The sequence below is a fragment of the Puntigrus tetrazona genome, chromosome 2 (assembly GCF_018831695.1).
Source record: "Puntigrus tetrazona isolate hp1 chromosome 2, ASM1883169v1, whole genome shotgun sequence".
Lineage (NCBI taxonomy): Eukaryota > Metazoa > Chordata > Actinopteri > Cypriniformes > Cyprinidae > Puntigrus > Puntigrus tetrazona.
In genome coordinates, this window is record NC_056700.1 from 22947977 (window position 1) to 22967114 (window position 19138).

At 39.3% G+C, this 19138-nt stretch overlaps 1 protein-coding gene across 5 annotated transcripts in view; it reads left to right on the top strand.

Annotated features, from left to right (window-relative positions):
• Window positions 1-11009: 11009 nt before the first annotated feature.
• tcf3a (transcription factor 3a) overlaps window positions 11010-19138 on the top strand; it is a 39531-nt gene continuing 31402 nt past the window's right edge. For 2 of the 5 annotated variants that reach the window (XM_043264265.1, XM_043264295.1), the window contains exons 1-3: window positions 11013-11552; window positions 14192-14325; window positions 15350-15413. In XM_043264265.1, the coding sequence (XP_043120200.1) occupies window positions 14272-14325; window positions 15350-15413 (118 nt within the window). In that variant the 5' untranslated portion in view covers window positions 11013-11552; window positions 14192-14271. Of the gene's footprint in view, window positions 11553-14191; window positions 14326-15349; window positions 15414-19138 lie in introns of all 5 variants that reach the window. The other 3 variants (XM_043264291.1, XM_043264274.1, XM_043264283.1) reach the window with 3 other exon arrangements.

Sequence of the window (19138 nt, forward strand, 5' to 3'; positions counted from 1 at the left end):
GTTTAAGAGCGTCTCTAGATGCGGCTTTAGCCTAAGTGTGGGGGGTTTTCACGTGATTGTAAGCGTGCGATATTAACACTGACTCGTGCATAAGGGATTATTATCTCTGGAGAAAGTGTAGCGGTTTCTGATCCGCTTCATGTCTGGAGATGTCCAGCGTGATGATGCGAGGCCTGCAACAGCCGGCAGGAGGCAGGAGAGAAACCCATCGACATGTTCGGTGTCTGAAGCCAAATGTCTAAATTATGAGGAGCGTTCGACTGCGCAGATGTTTGTGATGCTGCTCCGAATAATAGCGCGCTTATATAGACGTCTCTTCAGCTTGTGGGTTCACGGCGTCGATAGGGACTAGTATGCATCTTTTATTGAGGCCCCTGGTTCATCGTCACGCGCGCAAGATGATCTGGGGGGTTGTCGGTCTGCTTTCGTGCTTAAAATCGTTGGAAAGCACACAAGCCTGTACAGCGGGAGATTATTTAACCTTAAAATGAAAATGCACGGGATTTCTTTCTTTAGCGCGTGCCATTGCAGCGAATGGGTGCCGCCGGAAAACGCTCGAGAAGAAAAGCCGAATAAAGCGCAGACCACAACAACTCCCCTGTAGCCCGTCCCTCCTGATTCAGAAGAAAACGTCGTTACGGTTTTCATTCCGACGGCACCCGTTCGCATGCATCGCGGAGTAGACGTCAGCTGCTCCTTATTCTCATCACTATTCGATTTAGTCGTGTCTCGCAAGCTAGTCGGCTTTTTGGATAGAAGCACTGAGCCGTGCGTGACTCACGAACGCCGTTTGCTGTCAGCTGGGAGCTTTCTCGCTATCACTAGCATCTGTGACAAATCTGCGGGTGAAAGCGTGAAGGTTTTGGCCCCGGTCAGTGATTTTTTTTTTTTTTTACCGGCGACCCGCGCGCGGTTTTCACGCCGACTCCGGGCGCGCGCTCTCCGCGGTGGTCGCGCGAGGAGGAAAAAAGACGGGGGTGACTTTAAAGCCTCGCTCGCTGCCGCAGTCAGACGGCAAACTCTGCAGTCATTAATATGCAAAAATGCAAATGAGTGGGTAATTAAGAGCAGGAGTTCCACAGAGGCTCTTTGATTGCTAATGAATTCTAATCTGCGAGAACGGGGGGATGGGCTGATGAAAAAAGAATGAGGAGAGACACATGCGCCCGTTATTCAAACCTCGCCGAGAAATTCTGTGTTGTCCTCTGGATGAGACGAGCGCCGAACCGAACCGAACCGAAAAAAGCGTTCAGGGGCCGAGCGTTACGACGCTTTCACACTTTCATCCAAAACCAAGTCTGAATAGAGTCTGAATAGAGCTTCTATCTCACGCGTGCGTTTTAGCTTTCACGGAGACATTAAAAAGCACAATACTTACCGGATGTGAATAAATACAATAAAAATGCTCCTATCTCATCATTGGGGTGACAAGGGGCCGTTTCGGCTTTTTGGTTTTAGGTGGGAGAAAAGGAGAAATGTAAAATCAGTATGAGATAAGCGTGACCTTTTTCTCTTCTGCGTCGGAAACAGCTTTCCTGCGAATCAGGTTCAGAGCTCCGGCATTATTTATTTAGCCGCTTAGATGCATTACTCAATAAATAATGATAAATGGTGTTCCCTCGAGGCCTTATTTGTGTTTGTGTGTTTGTTTCCGCCGCCTGACCCTCAGAGAGCTCCAGCGAGTGGGTTTAGGTGTCTTGGCAAAGCCTGAAACTGCAGCATATGTGTTGCAAAACCCAAACCATGTCATATTACCATTTTGGCAAGCCGTGACTTCACATATGCAGAGAGAGAGAGAGAGAGAGACGGAGATGTTGTTTAGAGCTCCCCTGACGACCGCATCTCATCTGTCTCTCTCATGCATTCTTTCACTGGCGCTGAGGACTAATGGAAGCGCTTTTCAGGCGATGCGTTGAATCGAAGGCTTGATCCTAACGTGCAGTCAACATAAGACCTATCTTTACAAAAGCACACGTTTGGCCCTAAAGGCTCCGTTTGGGCTCCTTTAGGCTCGTCTCAGCCTGCCCCGGTGAGATCTTTCGTACCTTTATTTCTGAAAGCGTCGAGAAACGAGTCACAATGCATGGGGCGTGAAGCCTTCTGATGCTGCAGTGTAGTCTTTAGGGTCTTATAGCGCTTATTTGCATCGCTGAAGACAGAACGTGGCAGGCTTACTCTAGCTGCCCACAAAACATAGTTCAGTATTTGACGTAGGAGACACTACAGCCAGGGTGTTTTTTCATGCACTTTTGCAAATGTTGGTCTATTTTGCTTCGATAAGACGAGAGAGAACATCCGAAACACACTTGAAGTGCTTATTATTAATCTGTTTGCGTCTGCAGACGTGATTTTCAGCACGTATATTCAAATACAAATATATTTTTCTCTTTATCTGACAGCATTTTCTCATGCATGCAATAAAACAATAAACGCAAAAAAGAATTTAGAATCTGGCTTTATCCAATATTCAGGTTTCTGTTTGGAAATGCATGCAAATGAGTGCATATTTATTTATTTATCTTTTGCAACTTAACTAGTCCTGTCAAACGATTCATCGCGTTCAAAATAAAGGTTTTTGTTCACGTAATATATATATATATGTGTGTGTGTGCATTTACATGTGAACACAAACACATGCATGCATATATTTAAAAAAAAATATATGTAGTGTTTATATATAAAATATATTTATAAACAAACCGTTTGCTTTGGATGTGATTAATCACAAAGAATCGTTTGACAGCACTAAAACATATGCGTTTCAGAAAACACTAAGCACAAAAAGGATCAGCACTAACATGCATTTAGGTCCTTCTGAACACAAAATGAGCTCTAAATATCACACTTGATGTCTGGGTGGACTTCTATGCATCTAGGGCAAAATTCGGTGTGCAAAATGTGCATAGCGTGTTCAGTTTCCTCGTGCTCTTCTGCATGAAGCTCTTTGCTGCAGTCGGTGGGTGAAGCTTCTGTGGGTCTCCTGTTAGCTCTTTAACAGAGCTGATGAACACACACACACACACACACACACACACACACTTCCTCTCCTCATCGACCGCAGCGCTGCACAGTAGCAGTGTGTCGAGCTGCAGGAGTGTGTTCTCAGGAAGCACTGTAACCTGAGCGTGGGCGTTCAGACACACCGGGTCTCCCCAAAAACGACATGAAGGGAACCCCGGCGTGAGAGACTGCTTCTCGGCTTCGGTGCGTGATCTTGATAGATGTGTGGGGTTTGAGGAGGGCGCTTCTGAGCGTAAAACAAGGCCTCAGCTAGACCTGGAGACCAGAAGATCTGACGGGAAACTTTCTCTTTAGAAGTTATGAACTGACCTTTTTTCAGTACCCTTACTAGAGCACTTAAATGTAATGTTATGTATGGACTGTGCATGGAAACTTTGCTTCTAAAATGCTTTAATTGGATGTTAGACTAATGTTTTTTTAACTATTCAGTGATTAATTGCGATTAATTGCATCCAAAATAAACATTTTTATGTTTTATATATATATATATATATATATATATATATATATATATATATATATATATAATTTTATTTATTTATTATATATGTTAATATATATATAATATATTTGTTAATATATATATTTTTAATTAATTAATTAATTAATAATTATATATATATATATACAAACACATGCATATATGTATCATGCATATACAGTACATATATATATATATATACATGAAAAATGTTTAAGTTTATGTATTAAATATACTGATATGTAACATAAAATCGAAGTATATAAATGTACATACGTGTAAATATCTTCAGAAAATATACATGCATGTACACATACATATATTACGTAAACAAACACTTTTATTTTGGCGGTGACTAATCGTTTGAAAGCACTACTAATTTTAGAAAAGATTTATAAGCAACAAAGCTGCCAGGAAAAGCTCTCAGAATGGTTTCCTTAAAGTTGTAAACTAATATTAGTTTAAAAAGTCATCTGGGCCCGTATTCACAGAACGTTTTAGGACTGAAAGTAGCTCCTAACTTGTCGATTTAGGAGAAAATCTTAAAAATAGTGGGCGTGTCAGTCCTAAATTTAAAAGTGTTAATGCTAAATGCCATGTTGATTCTACTCTGTTAATTAAAAAGCTTTTTATATGCACAGTCACTGTTTGCTTTATTCTAACAATTACCTGAACATATACATATCTATTATACTGCTTAATTAGTGACACTTGGTCTGCATTTTAAAATCTTTATTTGAATATGGTAACATAAAATTGCGCTCTGTAATATTACTATGAATAAATCTCTGAGTGAGGCTCCTCCCCTCTCCTATCAGCCAATCAAGGTGTGCAGAGTCACCCATAGCAACGAGGTCAGCCCCGCCCCCATGCTCTTAGCTTGAGACTTCTCTCTGTTTCTGAGTAAAACTTTGTCTCAGCAGCTTTGGGAACAGCTTTTAAGAGAAAACTCTGCGCTAAAATCTTAGGAGAACTGTGAGTGGTAAGATCTCTGGTCTTTAATATTCTCAAAACGTTATTTTTGCATTGTTTTGCACAGAACTCTTTTCTGAAACGTGACATGTAAATGTGACATTCCCATAATGTTTGCAAAATGTTACAAAGGAACGTCCCCTTAACATCTGGAGGGGGAAGCATTTAAAATACTGGGCATTTAAAGAAAATGGAAAAAGATGAACTTAAAGTGAACGTTGGCACAACGTTCTTACAACGTGTTTTTCTCCGAGCATAGTGGCTTTGTCAGGAAACACACGAAAACCTGTGCTCTTCTACTTTTTTACCTTAAAGATCCCTCCCAAGCCGCGGGACGAGGATGCCTGCGATGTCTTGAGAAATATCTGCAAGTGTCAGAGGAAGTAGTACATGTGTGTGAACTAGAGCAAGAAAAAGCCCCTTTGAAGTTGTTTGCACGGTGGTCTCGCTGCATGTGTGTGTGTGTGTGTGTGTGTGTGTGTGTGTGTACGCTACTGTCCCTCTCCACACTGCTTGTTTTTTCTTGAGAAACATAAACCACGAGCCCAGAGGCACGGCTGCCAGCGCATCATCAAAGACGAGATTCGCTAGAAGCAGGTGCAGAATCATCCCACAACATTAACACCGTCGTCTCTGATGAAAAACACACCTCGCCGCACCTGACCAATCACCGCCCGCTCCTCTCGCTTCGCACTCATCCCCGGGAACACGTCGGCTTGTGAAAGGCTTCTGAATGGCGTTTCATAAATAATGCGCCGCAAATAAGCAGGACGCTTGAATATGGGCTCTCTCAGATGTGTGTAGGCAGGCGAGGGTTGATCTGGGTCACATGAACGCCGCTTTCCTGTTCGCAGTAAGTCTGGTTGAGGGTTTCTGGGTGGAAAGCCCACTACTGTGATATGACTCTGCACTCTCAGGTGCACGGATACCTGTCTGTCGGCCTTCCTTTCAGCAAGACGATGCCTAATCGCTGGCCTGCACTGAAGAATTACTTGCATTTGGGTTCAAGAACCGAACAAAACTGAGCTGAGCTGGTGAACTTTGCTACATTCACTGTAATAACGACACTCTTATCACGTGAAAAATTGCTGCAAATGTGCTCGCCCTCGGACCATTCCGGTTTAGAATTGGTCTCTGTGTCAGTGTCTCAGCAGTGAATGGGTGCCGTCAGAATGAGAGTCGATAAAAACATCATCTCCCGCTTTATATTAGGTGCAATTTGGTACAATGCACTTATTGTGTACATACATGTTTTTACGTTGTGCTTATGTTTTTAAAAATACCCATATGTTACTACATCTGTAATACTTTTCTGTAAATACAATTAACTGGAGTGCTGTGGACTCTCGTTCTGACGGCACCCATTCACATCCATTGCCGAGACGCTGATTCAGCTCTCCAAATCTGATGAAGAAACAAACTCATCTATAGCTTGGATGAGTACATGTTTTTAGTAGGTGTCCAGTTTTCGGGACTCTCATTCTGACGGCACCCATTCACATCCATTGCCGAGACACTGATGCAGCTCTCCAAACCTGAAGAAGAAAAATACTCGACATCTCGTATGAGTACATGTTTTTAGTAGATGTCCAGTTTTCGGGACTCTCATTCTGACGGCACCCATTCACATCCATTGCTGAGACACTGATGCAGCTCTCCAAATCTGATGAAGAACAAAACTCTACATCTTTTATGAGTATATGTTTTTAGCAGATGTTCAGTTTTCGGAACTCTCATTCTGACGGCACCCATTCACATATATTGCTGAGACACTGATGCAGCTCTCCAAACCTGAAGAAGAAAAAAACTCTACATCTCGTATGAGTACATGTTTTTAGTAGATGTCTAGTTTTCGTGACTCTCATTCTGACGGCACCCATTCACATCCATTGCCGAGACACTGATGCAGCTCTCCAAACCTGATTAAGAAAACAACTCTACATCTCATATGAGTACATGTTTTTAGTAGATTCTCATTCTGACGGCACCCATTCACTGCAGAGCATTGACGAAACAGCGGCGAGAGACAGCGACGAAATCAGATGAAGAAACATACTCATCTAAATCTTGGATTTTGTACTCGGGGACAATTCGATTTGTGAAGCGTAGCTTCTTTTTTTTTTAAGGTCCGTCTCAAGTGTGTTTATTATCTCAAGGATGGCGGAATTCCGTTTTAACTGGTCATATTTTTGCAATCATCGCTCGATTCACGTTGCGCGCAGCTGCCCCGGTCGCTCTCCAGATATGGCAGGACCGTCTCATCATGTGTGTCTTGTGTGTTTTGACCCTCATCCGCCGCGGCGCTCGCCGTATCTCCTCTCTTGTATGCGTCGTTGTGTGCGAGCTGCCGGTTGCCATGGTTTCGACGGTATTGGCGGATGCTTTCAGTTAGCTAATCCTGCTCGATGCTCTCCAAACCCTGAGATGAATGCACTTGATGCCAGACGCAGCTGGCCCTGCATTCAGTCCTGCACATTCACGGGCCCATCGACTCAATAGAGCAGCTAGTCAAGCGCGGACCGGGTCTGAGCCGGCGCCTGCTCATCTCGGCTGTGAGTATAAACATCAGCACTCATCACAGACCTCAAGATCAAGTTGTGCGGGTACGGATGTTGTTTGAGAAGCGTGCTTGCTTTGGACGGCACATCATTTGACACGTGGAACACATACATCAAAAAAACGAACTGTTATAAACTATTAAACTTCGGTCGGTAATAAAATGCGATGCACTGAACGTGCATTTTATTCCTAAAATGTAGTTTCAAATAATGCTTTGATAGGGTTTAACTGTAGAAATACAATATGCATGGCAATGATTATTTAAAAAAAGACATTTTAGAAAAAGCGAATTAGTTATGAATTTACAATATGTGTCAAATGTACAAATAAAGGCTTCATTTAGTTTAGAATAACGCATTAATATGATTAGCTTGGCATGATTGCATAAATAAAATGCATACATTTGTAAAATCATTAAAAAATGAAAAGTGAGAACGTGATTTTTATATTGGTGCCTGTGAATTGACGTGCGTATGGCAAATGCACAAATTAATTTTGTTATTAGAATTACGTATGTATTAGATTAAAATGTATGAGATTTAGCTAGTAGTTTGAGTTTAAAATGCCCCATTTTACATCTATACATAAATACACACACATGCAGTATTTATTTTGCATGCATTTACATGCATTTACATGTCTATATTTATATTAACATAATATATATTATATGTTGTATATATATATATATATATATATATATATATATATATATATATATATATATATATTTACCTAAAAATATATGCATGCACGTATGTGTTTATATTTACATATTAAACACACACACACACACACACACACACACACACACATATATTATGTAAATGTGACTAATCATCATTAACTAAATTAAAAACATCAAAATAATGTGCTTATTTTTTTATTTCTGTAAGTTACTAAATGACTGAAACAAAGCATTGCGGGCTGTCTGGTCACGAGCGGAGACGACACGATGGAAAAGTTAGTGAACCCCCCACGCAGGGTTAAATTCTCACACACAGCTCTATTCATCGCGGGGTTAAACTGATTGACACGTCTCTTTGAGCGTCTGTGTTTGTGTTTCAGTGGATTAGTGTTCCACTGACATGATGCTGCTGTCTCGTCTGCTCCTTCCAGAAATACAGCAGACCAAAGCCGGGGAGGGATATTTATGACCTGAATGTTTAAAACTAGGTTTGATGCTGCTGGACGAGGAATGCGTAATGAAATCTTCACCGATTTGCGACATTATCCGCCATTTAGCTGACAACGTGAAGCATTCCCAACCCGCTCGGCTTCCGTGACGTGACGTATTTATGAGCCAATCAGGATATCCAAAAAACTACTGGGAGAGGAACTCGATTTTATCCATTTGATTGGATTGTGAAACGTGTCTGTAAATAGTTGCTTGTCTCTCGGTCCTGGCCTAGATTGATGTCGGCCGAAAAGCGCTTGTTGCGCAGAAACCAAAACGTCAGCTAGCGTTCCGGGTAAGTAACGAAAACCTTATTTCTGAATATTCTCTGCACGCTTTTTTTAAATATTTAAAATTTTATGCAAATATTTAAGAAATAGTTCTGTCTTCATCTACTCACCCTAGACCTGCATGAATGTCTTTGCTCTGGGAAAGTGTTTTAAAACAGCTTGGAGGCTGTTCCGGGTCACCATTGACTTCCATAGTATTTTTTTTCCTACTATGGAAGTCAATGGTGACCCAAAACAGCCTGGTGATTAAATGATGACAGGCTTTTTCTCATTTCCGGGGTGAACTGTACCTTTAAGGAAAACTGCATCATTTTCGCCCACACTGAATATTTTCTAATGTAGCCACTTAGTTCGGGACGTTTCATAAATAACGTTGTGAGAACGTTGTTAAGATAACTCTGAAGTAACGTAACTTGGAGAGGTTCCCCGTCGGCTGCACGACTTTCCTGTTATTGTGATTTCTTGAAAACAATCAAATACGGCGTTACATTTCGACGCAAGATTTCAGTTTGTGCCGGGATGACTGACTCACAGTGAGGCCGAACGTAAACAGGGTGACTTCTGATATCGCGCGCAGGCTTTAATGTCGGCGTTTACCTGGACTTGTTTTCATTCGTAAATGCCACGGTTTCGCTGTCAACACCTAAGGACAGATATAATACACGTATGAATCATCAGCTCGCCGTTTGTTCATATTAATCTCTCCCCTGGTGTGGTTTCTCCACCGCGGTGACCTCAAAAAACACCAGTTAAAGAGCCGAGGCGCAGCTTCTGTTTTCCCAGCACAACACCAAATGTCGGCGCTTCCTCCTCTTTAATGCCCCCTGAAAGTCCTGTTCACACCTCCGGGCAGAAGCCATTTGCTTCGCTTCACTTCTGATTATGGCTCATTCGGTTTTAGATTATCCGAGGTGTCGGCTCTCCAAATCTGAAATGGATTTAGGAAGTGCTAACACTGCCTTTACGCCAGCGCGCCGTTTCAACAAACTCGAGGTGGAAAAAGAAACGGGTTCATTGCTTTTGAAAGCATATCAATATGTTACACGTTATCTGAAACGAGAGCCATGGGATCAATAGGTATATAAACAGGTAGAAACTACAGTTCGTGTGTTTAATTTCACTGTATCACATCCACTTACACCGTATTGCTAAATAATTTTTCAAAATATAATTACCTAAACACTTTATACCCTGTCCATTTTTTCAATATATATTTAAAAATCTATAGAAATCTGCTTTAAAACCACAAGATTAAAATATGTGTGGTATGTGAAGGCTAAAACATTTTAAATTTCAAATACATATTTAGCATATATATATTAATTTAGCACACATATATATATATATATATATATATATATATATATATATATATATATATATTAATTTACATATATATATATATATATATATATATATATATATACATTTATTTTTTATTATTTATATATATATATATATATATATATACATACATATATATATATATATATATATATATATATATATATATGTATATATATATATATATATATTCTAATATAATTTAGATTTATAATATAATATTTACATATATATATATAAATATATATATATATATATATATGCTATAAAGTGTTTTTTGTAAATAGTTATATATATTATATATATATATATATATATATATATATATATATACTATATATATACTAAATGTGTTTTGTAAACGGTTATGTATATTTATTTTTATTATTTATATATGTAATTTTTTTTTATATATATATATATATATATATATACATATACTGTATATATATATTTTTATTATTTATATATGTAATTTTTTTTATATATATACTGTATATATATTTATTTTTATTATTTATATATATATATATACTAAATGTGTTTGTAAACGGTTATATATATTTTTTTTTTATATATATATATATATATATATATATATATATATATATATATATATATATGCTAAATGTGTTTTGTAAACATTTATATATATTTATTATTTTTTGTTATGTAGGTGTTTATATTTTAGCATAGCACGGTTTAGAATGATTACCATATTTATTGCACACTCATATTTACATGAATATTTACTGCGATACCTAAACAGCTCGCTCACACCACGGTGCTCGACTGTTATCAGTCTGTAACATTTCAATTGCGCCAGAAGACGTTTTGAAACGAATCTGGATTCCTGCGTTCGCTGAACTAGCGGTAAACGTTTTGCGGAAAACAAAAACACACACACACACACACACACGCGCGCGCACACACACACACACACACACACACGCGCGCGCACACACACACACACACAGTATTCCATGGCTTCCTGTTGCCATTCTTTTAAAAGCTGGTTAGGGTGTGCAGGGAAGAGAGGTTTGGCTTTAGCGTGAAAAGTGTTTTCATTGGCCACCGCGTGTGTCAATCAAACGTTCCCGGAGCCCATTGGCCAGCTCGCTGAGTCTATCGCTCCATTTCGCACTGTTTCTCAGTCCATCTGTCTTTAACCGTGCGTCGTCTCATTCCGCGCGTTAGTCTAGTACGGCGCAATTTACAGCAAAATCCCGCTCGCGTCGCGATAAAGTTAGATATACCGCCGCCCGCGTTATTTCGCAGCTTATCCGTGTTGAGCGTGTGGCAAATATCCAAGCAATCGCGTCACAAATCCAGACCTAGTTTTCTGGGCGTTTGAAATCGGACACCGCTATAACGTCTCCCCTCGGCGCGGAGGGATACGCTGTTGGGGCTGACAATGTGGACGGTGCTAAAATGTCTCCTCGGAAGATGAGATGTTACATTTGTAGCGCTCAAAAGAATTAGAATAGAACTTTGGGCAGAGTTACATTCGAGCGCGGTTACATTGTAACAACTCTCGGCGCGGACCGTTCGCGTTTCCCGGGAGCTCGGACGCGTTTTGCACCGTGAATTAGCGGGACCTGAGGCGCGGAGGGGGGGGGAAATTTTGTCCCCCAACTTTTCTGTTTTTCCTCCCGGGCTGAAGCGCGTTTCTCTCCCGCTGGATGCCGCACGCGTGACGCGAGGAAAGGTGAGCATTTACCGCCATCGTCGCATTTCACGCGGCGCGGACGCGCGCGTTTCTTCCACTTTAACGCGTCCGTCGTGATTGATGAACTTTTGTCGCGCGGCGAGCGTGTGCGCGAAGTGTTTTGTCTGCGAGCTTCGGCGTGTGTGCGTGCGGGGTTCGAGTCCAGAGGAAACGGCTTCTTTGTTCAATACTGGCAACAATGTCAAGTTTAAAACCCCGCGTACGGCTCCTCTTTTTTTTTTTTTACCACGGTAACCGCGCGCTCGCAACTTTACGGAGCATCTGCCGCCTCTTTCGGTTTGTGTATTCGCCGCAATTGGGGCTTTTGAAGTTTTTGATGGTTATAACAGATGAAAGTTTGCGTTCGGGCGAAATGAAGTCATCTGCAAAGCACGCTTGACGCGCTCTGCGCTCGCTGTGCGCGGAGTTTCCTGCTGCTGGTTCTTCGAGCGCCCTGGCGTGTTTATTCGACTTTTCTCGGGGAAATAACCTTTCCCTTTCCCACTTTTGGAAACGGCCCCGCCGTCGTTTCCTCCCGGGGAGGCCGGCGGAGGTGTTCGGCCGCCCGTGTTATCGTTATTCTCCCGTGTGTCGTGTTTCTCGTTGTTCTCGTGTAGTTTACAAACTTTGTGTCGAGGGCCGTGTGTTTCTTTGTGTTGGAGAGGTTGGGGGGGGGGGTGAGGGGTCTCGCTCACTATCTAGGGTGAACGTGGCCTGAAGTCTTCGTGTGCTTCGGCCTGTTGCTGATCGAGCCTGAGTGTAGTTCTGTGGCTTATTTTCATCTTTTGGATGCTGTTTCGACAACACACTTGAGTGCGCTTTTATTTATACGGCGCTTTTAACAATACAGATCGTGTCAGAGCACTAAAAATTTAAGGATGGAACGCGTGAAGACTAGATTAAACGCTCAGTTCCAGTTAAAGACCTTTTAATAGTGTGCTAACACCGTGGTGCGGTGATGTGTGTATGGAGGGGTTTATGTTGTGTTCCCTAAAGATACTGCATGCATTTAAATGCTACAAGAAAACAAATCAATAGAAATGTAATGACGTCCAAAATGACTCCAAATGATGGTCTTACAGCGGTGCTATGTGAAAAAAGCATGCATATATATATATATATATATATATATATATATATATATATATATATATATGTATATATATATGTATATATGTATATGTATATATGTATATATATATGTATATATGTATATATATATATATATGTATATGTATATATGTATGTATATATGTATATATGTATATATATGTATATATGTATATATATATATATATATGTATATATATGTATATATATGTATATATATATATATATGTATATATATATATATATGTATATATATATATATATATGTATATATATATATATATGTATATATATGTATATATGTGTATATATGTGTATATATGTGTATATATGTGTATATATGTGTATATGTGTATATATATATATATGTGTGTGTGTGTATATATGTGTGTGTGTATATATGTGTGTGTGTATATATGTATATGTGCTGTATTTTAAGAAATGCTGTAGCAGTTTTTGGGATTTCACGCCAAGCGTTCCATTTCAGTCGCTACTATTTAAAAGCTAGGTGTTTTTAAAAAGACAAAACGATCATTTTATTCGCCGCGGATGCTCTACGGTTGATCGTAAGTGACACTAAAGACGTTTGTGACGTTACCAGACGGCTGCCTCCAAACAAAAGCTGTGGTGTGTAACTTTACGCGAATCCCGAACAATAAAATGGTTTCGGCCAAAAATATTGCGTTTCCGGCGTTGCTAGCAATCAGAAATGTTTCTTGAGGGCAAATCGCCGCATATATATATATATATATATATATATATATATAACAAGTCTTGTAATATTTTGCTATATCGAAGAAATGGATGGGGCCCTCGGTTGGGCTCCGATTGAAAGCATCACTTAAAACCGCGGCGTTTCCGAAGCTGCACGTCCCAAGCGCTTTTTATATTCTTTTGTGAGCGTGAGCCGCATCCCGGGAGCGACAGCAGAGGCATTACGCGGGATTCGTGATCTTTTACCGTTTCACAGTCCTCTACCTGTTGATCGTCGGCGGAGGCGCTGATTGCGGTTCGGGTGAAGGTGTTGTGAAGAGTATTTTGGGACGAGGCTTCTCACTTCTCCCGTGTCTGTGCGACGCTGATGTTTAACGAGCAGCTTCATGAATTGGGGGGAACGTGTAAAATTGGCTCGGGTTTGGCTGTGCGTGACGTAACGCGGAAGCGTTCGGCGCGTTTCGAACCGCGCGTGCTTAAAGCACGGCGTTATGCGTTAGAGCTTGCGTCCCTGGTAAAATAAAAATATGGAAGCGTTAGACATTCGTCGCTTTGATTCCAGGAGTTGTAGTTGTTCGGGAGTAACCGTTTTGCATAAGTGGGCGGATGTTTCTGGAGCGTCTGGACTGGAGACTCGCCGGTGGTCTCTTCTGGCGGTTAACCGGCTTCAGATGTGGCTCTCTTTTTGGGAGGACGCACCAGTGCCGCGGGCCCGAGTTGGTCTTCGGATCGGGATGATTTCGGATCAAGCGCGCTCGGTTTCGATCGATAGACCCGGAGTCATGCTCGACCGTCATGCGTCTCTTTCCCCGCAGGATCCTAACCCCGTTTGAGCCGAGAGAGAGAACGAGCGAGACGCAGAGCGAGAGAAGCGGATCAGGAGCGCAGGATCAGGATGGCGACGGTGGGGACCGACATGGAGCTGAACGACCTGTTGGACTTCAGCGTTGTAAGTCGGAGACGCTGCTCTGCTGCTTTTATCAACAGATATTAGGTTGAATGTTGAGCTGTGTGGAAAAAAAACGAGTCTCTGGGCTGTGTTGATTGGTTGTCATAACTAAAGGCCGTTGTTAGGCCACACGTGTTTTTATTATAGTGCACCATATTGACTTTTTTTTTTTTTACTTCATACTTGAAGTGCCATAGACACAAAATGAAAACATAATATATAATAAATTTTTTTTAAATGTCATTTAATTATATTATGTTCACGTTTTGTGTCTGTGACACTTCAATTATGAAGTAAAAAAAGTATTTTTGTGTATATATGCTAATTTACTATTAGAGTTTTTATTAATTTGTAAATTAATTATACTTTTTTCCATTTTATTTTCAATTTACATTTGAATTTTATAATTTAGGTAATTTAGGTCATTTTTTATTATAATTCAAAAACGTATATATTAATGTATTTGTGTATTATATATATATATATATATATATATATAATATATATATATATATATATATATATATATATATATATATATCAGATTTTATACTTTTTATTTATTTTACGTTTAATTTTAGTGAAAGTTTGGTTCATTTTGATGTTTTTTTTTTGATATATATATATATATATATATATATATATATATATATATATATATATATATATAATTGTAATTGTTTTACCCATATTTTAGTACGTGTCAAACTAAACGAAAATAAGAAATGTTTATTTGCAACAGTTTATTTATTTTTAACCTTTTAGTTTCAGACGAGCGTAATGTATGTATAAACAAAAACACAAACTTTGCTTCATTTGTTCATCTTAATGCGTAAGCTGTAATTAACCGACAAAAATTGATTTAATGCTTGATTTTTAACCTGGAAAAATAATGCAAACAAATAAATGTCGAAAAGTAAAAGATTATGCCAACTATTACTGATGCATATAATTTTTTTTGCATGCATAAAATCTGTACTATTTTTTTTTTCCTGCTAATATATATTTTTCCTCTCTTTGGTAGATGTTTCCTCATCCAGTGTCAAACGGGAAGAACCGAGGCCCTCCTATACCCAGCGGTCAGTTTGGTAGGCAATATTTCTCTTACTCCTCTGAATATAGAACGGACACGATAAATCTGCAGACGGTTTTCACGCTGCGCACGTGTCGATGTCGTTAGGGTTTGAGTGTTTGCGAAGCCCGTTTGATCCTCGTCGCCGTGATCCGGCCTGCTCTCGCTGTTTCGTGCTCTCAGCTGTCGACCCTCCGTCACGGGGGAGGAGAGGATGATGGGAAATGATAGTCGTCCTCTCACCCCTGCGAACAATGTCAACAAACATTAAAACAACACGCAGGACGGCCCCCCGCAGACTGAGAGTCTCTCTTCGTTAGAGGCATTCAGAAGTTGAATTTGGGTACAATCTCCCAAAACTGAATACGTTTGGCTTTTTTTTTTTTTTTTTTTTTTTACAGTTTATCTAAAACTTTTTAATTCGGAGGAAACGCAGTGTCGTAGAGATCTAGAGTAGATTGTATATTTTGGCGTTTTAATTTTATTGTGTGGTGGTTTTTATTTAAATTATTTATGCAAGCATATTTTTCTGCAATTTTTAATGAATGAATTACAATTGGGGCTTAATCGGTTTTCGCTATGTGGACCAGTTTCTATAAACAGGAAACTGCGAAAGGTCTTTTATTGTGGAGTCTCGGTTTTCATGACAGCCTGTCAAAATAAAAGTTCGGTTTGACTCGATGAATTTGTGACGCATTCCCGTGAAATATTTTGCTGTTTGCTTCGAAGTAGAAATAATAATACTAAAGCTAAACTTTTTATTTATTTTTCTCTGGTCTAATTAATCTATTCTACAGCACAACCGATGCAAAAAAAAAAAAAAACCTAAATTGTTTTTCAGTTGTCGTGCTATTACTGATTAAAACATTAAACCGTTTTATGCCTTCGTATGATTGCCACGGTTTTCATAATAAATTTAGATTAAATCATACATTAAAAACATTTCGTATAGCCGTATTGCTGGTAAATTAACAAACTTAATTGCATAAAATTTTTAAATGCTTTTTGACTTTATTAAACCATTAAAACTAAATAAAAAAAAAATTATTTTTTTAAAGACCCTAACAGTTTTTGTTGTATACATTTTCAATTCATGAGATTTAATTGATCATTTTTGAAACCATTTAAATCTAAAAAAAAAAAATTGGGTCTTAATTAAAAAAAAAATCGAACAGTTTTTGTTGTTTTTATTTTATTTAATTTCTTTTATTGTTATTTAAAAAATTTTATTTCCTCTTAATTAAAAAAATCAACAGTATGAAATGTGCTATATAAATTTGCCTTGCCTTGCCTATACATTTTCAATTCATGAGACGTGCTTTTTAATTTATAATTTTTTTAAAACCATTTAAATAAAAAAAAAAAAAAAAAGGACACATTTAAAATAGAAACCTGAACTTTGTGAATTAATAAAACCGATTTCATAACGCCCTACTCTTATCAGAGAAAGTCCACGGTGCCCAATAATATTATAATATTTTTAATAATATCTCTTTTTATTTTTCCGACGAAGGTAAGAAATCCCTCGGGTTCAGAATGACCTGATCGTCGTCTTTAATTCGCTCCGGTTTTGGGCTGAGATGTCTCTTTTAATCGCGTGTGCGCGGCTCTGTTTGAAATCGGATCCGGTCCGGAGACGGTTGGTGCCTTTGTCCAAACGCCGCAATCCTCCACACAAAGGACAAAAGTTCTTTATAACTCAATAGATGCCATGTGGAGAAGCGTATGGTTTCAGCGCGGCGCTGATTGAGAGAATATGAGTGTTACGACTGAATCCAGCCGAGACGTATCTGCTCGTCAAACGCTGATACCACATGCACACTTTAGCCTTTTTTTTTTTTTGTGTGCGGCTGTGAACGGCGTCCTGCCCCGTGCTAGCGCTTTGTGATTTATTAGTCGATTGTCTGCCGCTCCGTGTCGCTTCGGGTAGGAGTTGAGCTGCAGAGAGACGTCAGATTTTGTGAAGTTTGAGGAGGCCGTCTGTCACCGGGCCGCGGTTTCATTTACTGAGTACCTGAAACTGAGAATAAGTGAGGTATTTATAACAGCGGAGCTTGAGTTAAAAATACACGGAGATGCAAAGAGTTTTCATAAGTGGGAAAGAAGAATCATCTTCCTGCCGCAGCGATTATTATTCAGCGTAACGCTTGAAAACGATTAATGCGAGAAATGCTACTTTAAAAAAGCAAAAGGTTTTTTTTTTTTGCTGCATTTATGCTTTTTTTTTTTTTTTTTTATGCATCGCTTATTGTAGATATTCAGTATACTGGTTTACATTTGGGCCACGTATTACAATTAAAATAGTGCAAGAATTAAAATACGGTTTAAAAAAAATATAAATCACTTTTTGTTGAAGGAACACCAAGGGAACGTTTTAACCGGCAAGAATGACTTTTCTTGATTTTTATATCATGCACGCGTTATAAATACTAAGTACACCTAAATAAGAAAGCCGATATTGTGAACGTTAAGACGTTTGATATGCAGACTGCATTGCATGCATGATGATATATATATATATATATATATATATATATATATATATATATATATATATATATATATATATATATAATTTTATTATTATTATTTATATATATATTATTATATATATATATTTTTATATATATAATAAAATAAATATATATATATATATATATATGCATGCATGCATGCATGCATGCTAATAATGAGAACTAGCATTAAATCGTGTTTTATCTAAATGTCACATTTGTGTTTTTTTTTTTTTTTCTGGCGTCCGCCATGCTTCAAAATATTTACGGTGAATATCGTGGTTCACGTCGACCCGGAGTGTACTTTTTTTAATTTAAGTCAAGTCGATGTTTAAGTTTACTTCCTCCGTTTTTTTTTTTTTTTTGTGCTCAATACAGCAATAGCGATCGAAAGTACTGCCGAAATCCGCTTTTAGCAGCTTATCTTTATTTTATTAAATCACTCGAGTCCTCCCCACGTATAACGAGGCCGGCTATGCGAGACCCCTTCGTGAACGCAGACTAGATGCAGCTGAGTCAGACGGGGCGCGAGGTCGTAATGAGTGGTGTTTGTTTCGGAGGCCGCGTGTTTTGATGTGTTTGTGCGTCTGGGACCCTCGCAGTCGTGACTCAGGCGTGACTCGTTCGCCTCGGCGTTTCTCTCCTCGTAATTATAGCTCCGCTGTCTTTGTGTGCGGATGCATGCGTCCTGAGTCACTCCTCGCTCAGCGGCTCGCTCACGATGCCCTCGGGACAGAAACTCTTCCGTGTAATTAGCGTGTCTGTGCGCGCAGGTAACGGGCCGTGATTCGCCGCAGCCCGCTCTCCATGTCTGGACTTCTTTTAACGTTAGGTTTAGTTTTTAATGCAGAAACAAAGCGCGCTTTAAAGCTCGTTTTCGAGTCGTTTAACTGTTTTGGGGCACGTTTATTCTTCTGAGTATCGACTGCGAGTTATAACGTCTCATTTTAGGGGGAAAAAACCCTCGTATGTTCTCAGAATCGCGTTTATTTCTCAGAACTGCATGTTTATCTTACGATTCTGACCATTTCTTTAATTCATTGGTGGGAACGGATAACAGAATTGATATTTTTGGGTGAACCACCCTTGAAAGCCCCCAAAAACGCTTGGCCAAAACCCGTGTTTTCTGTTGAAATTGGTGTTTTTATTTTTTTGCCAAAACGGGGGCAACTGAAGGCTTTTAAAATGCTAACGTCTGGAAACGGGCGTCAGGAAGCTCGCGCGTCGC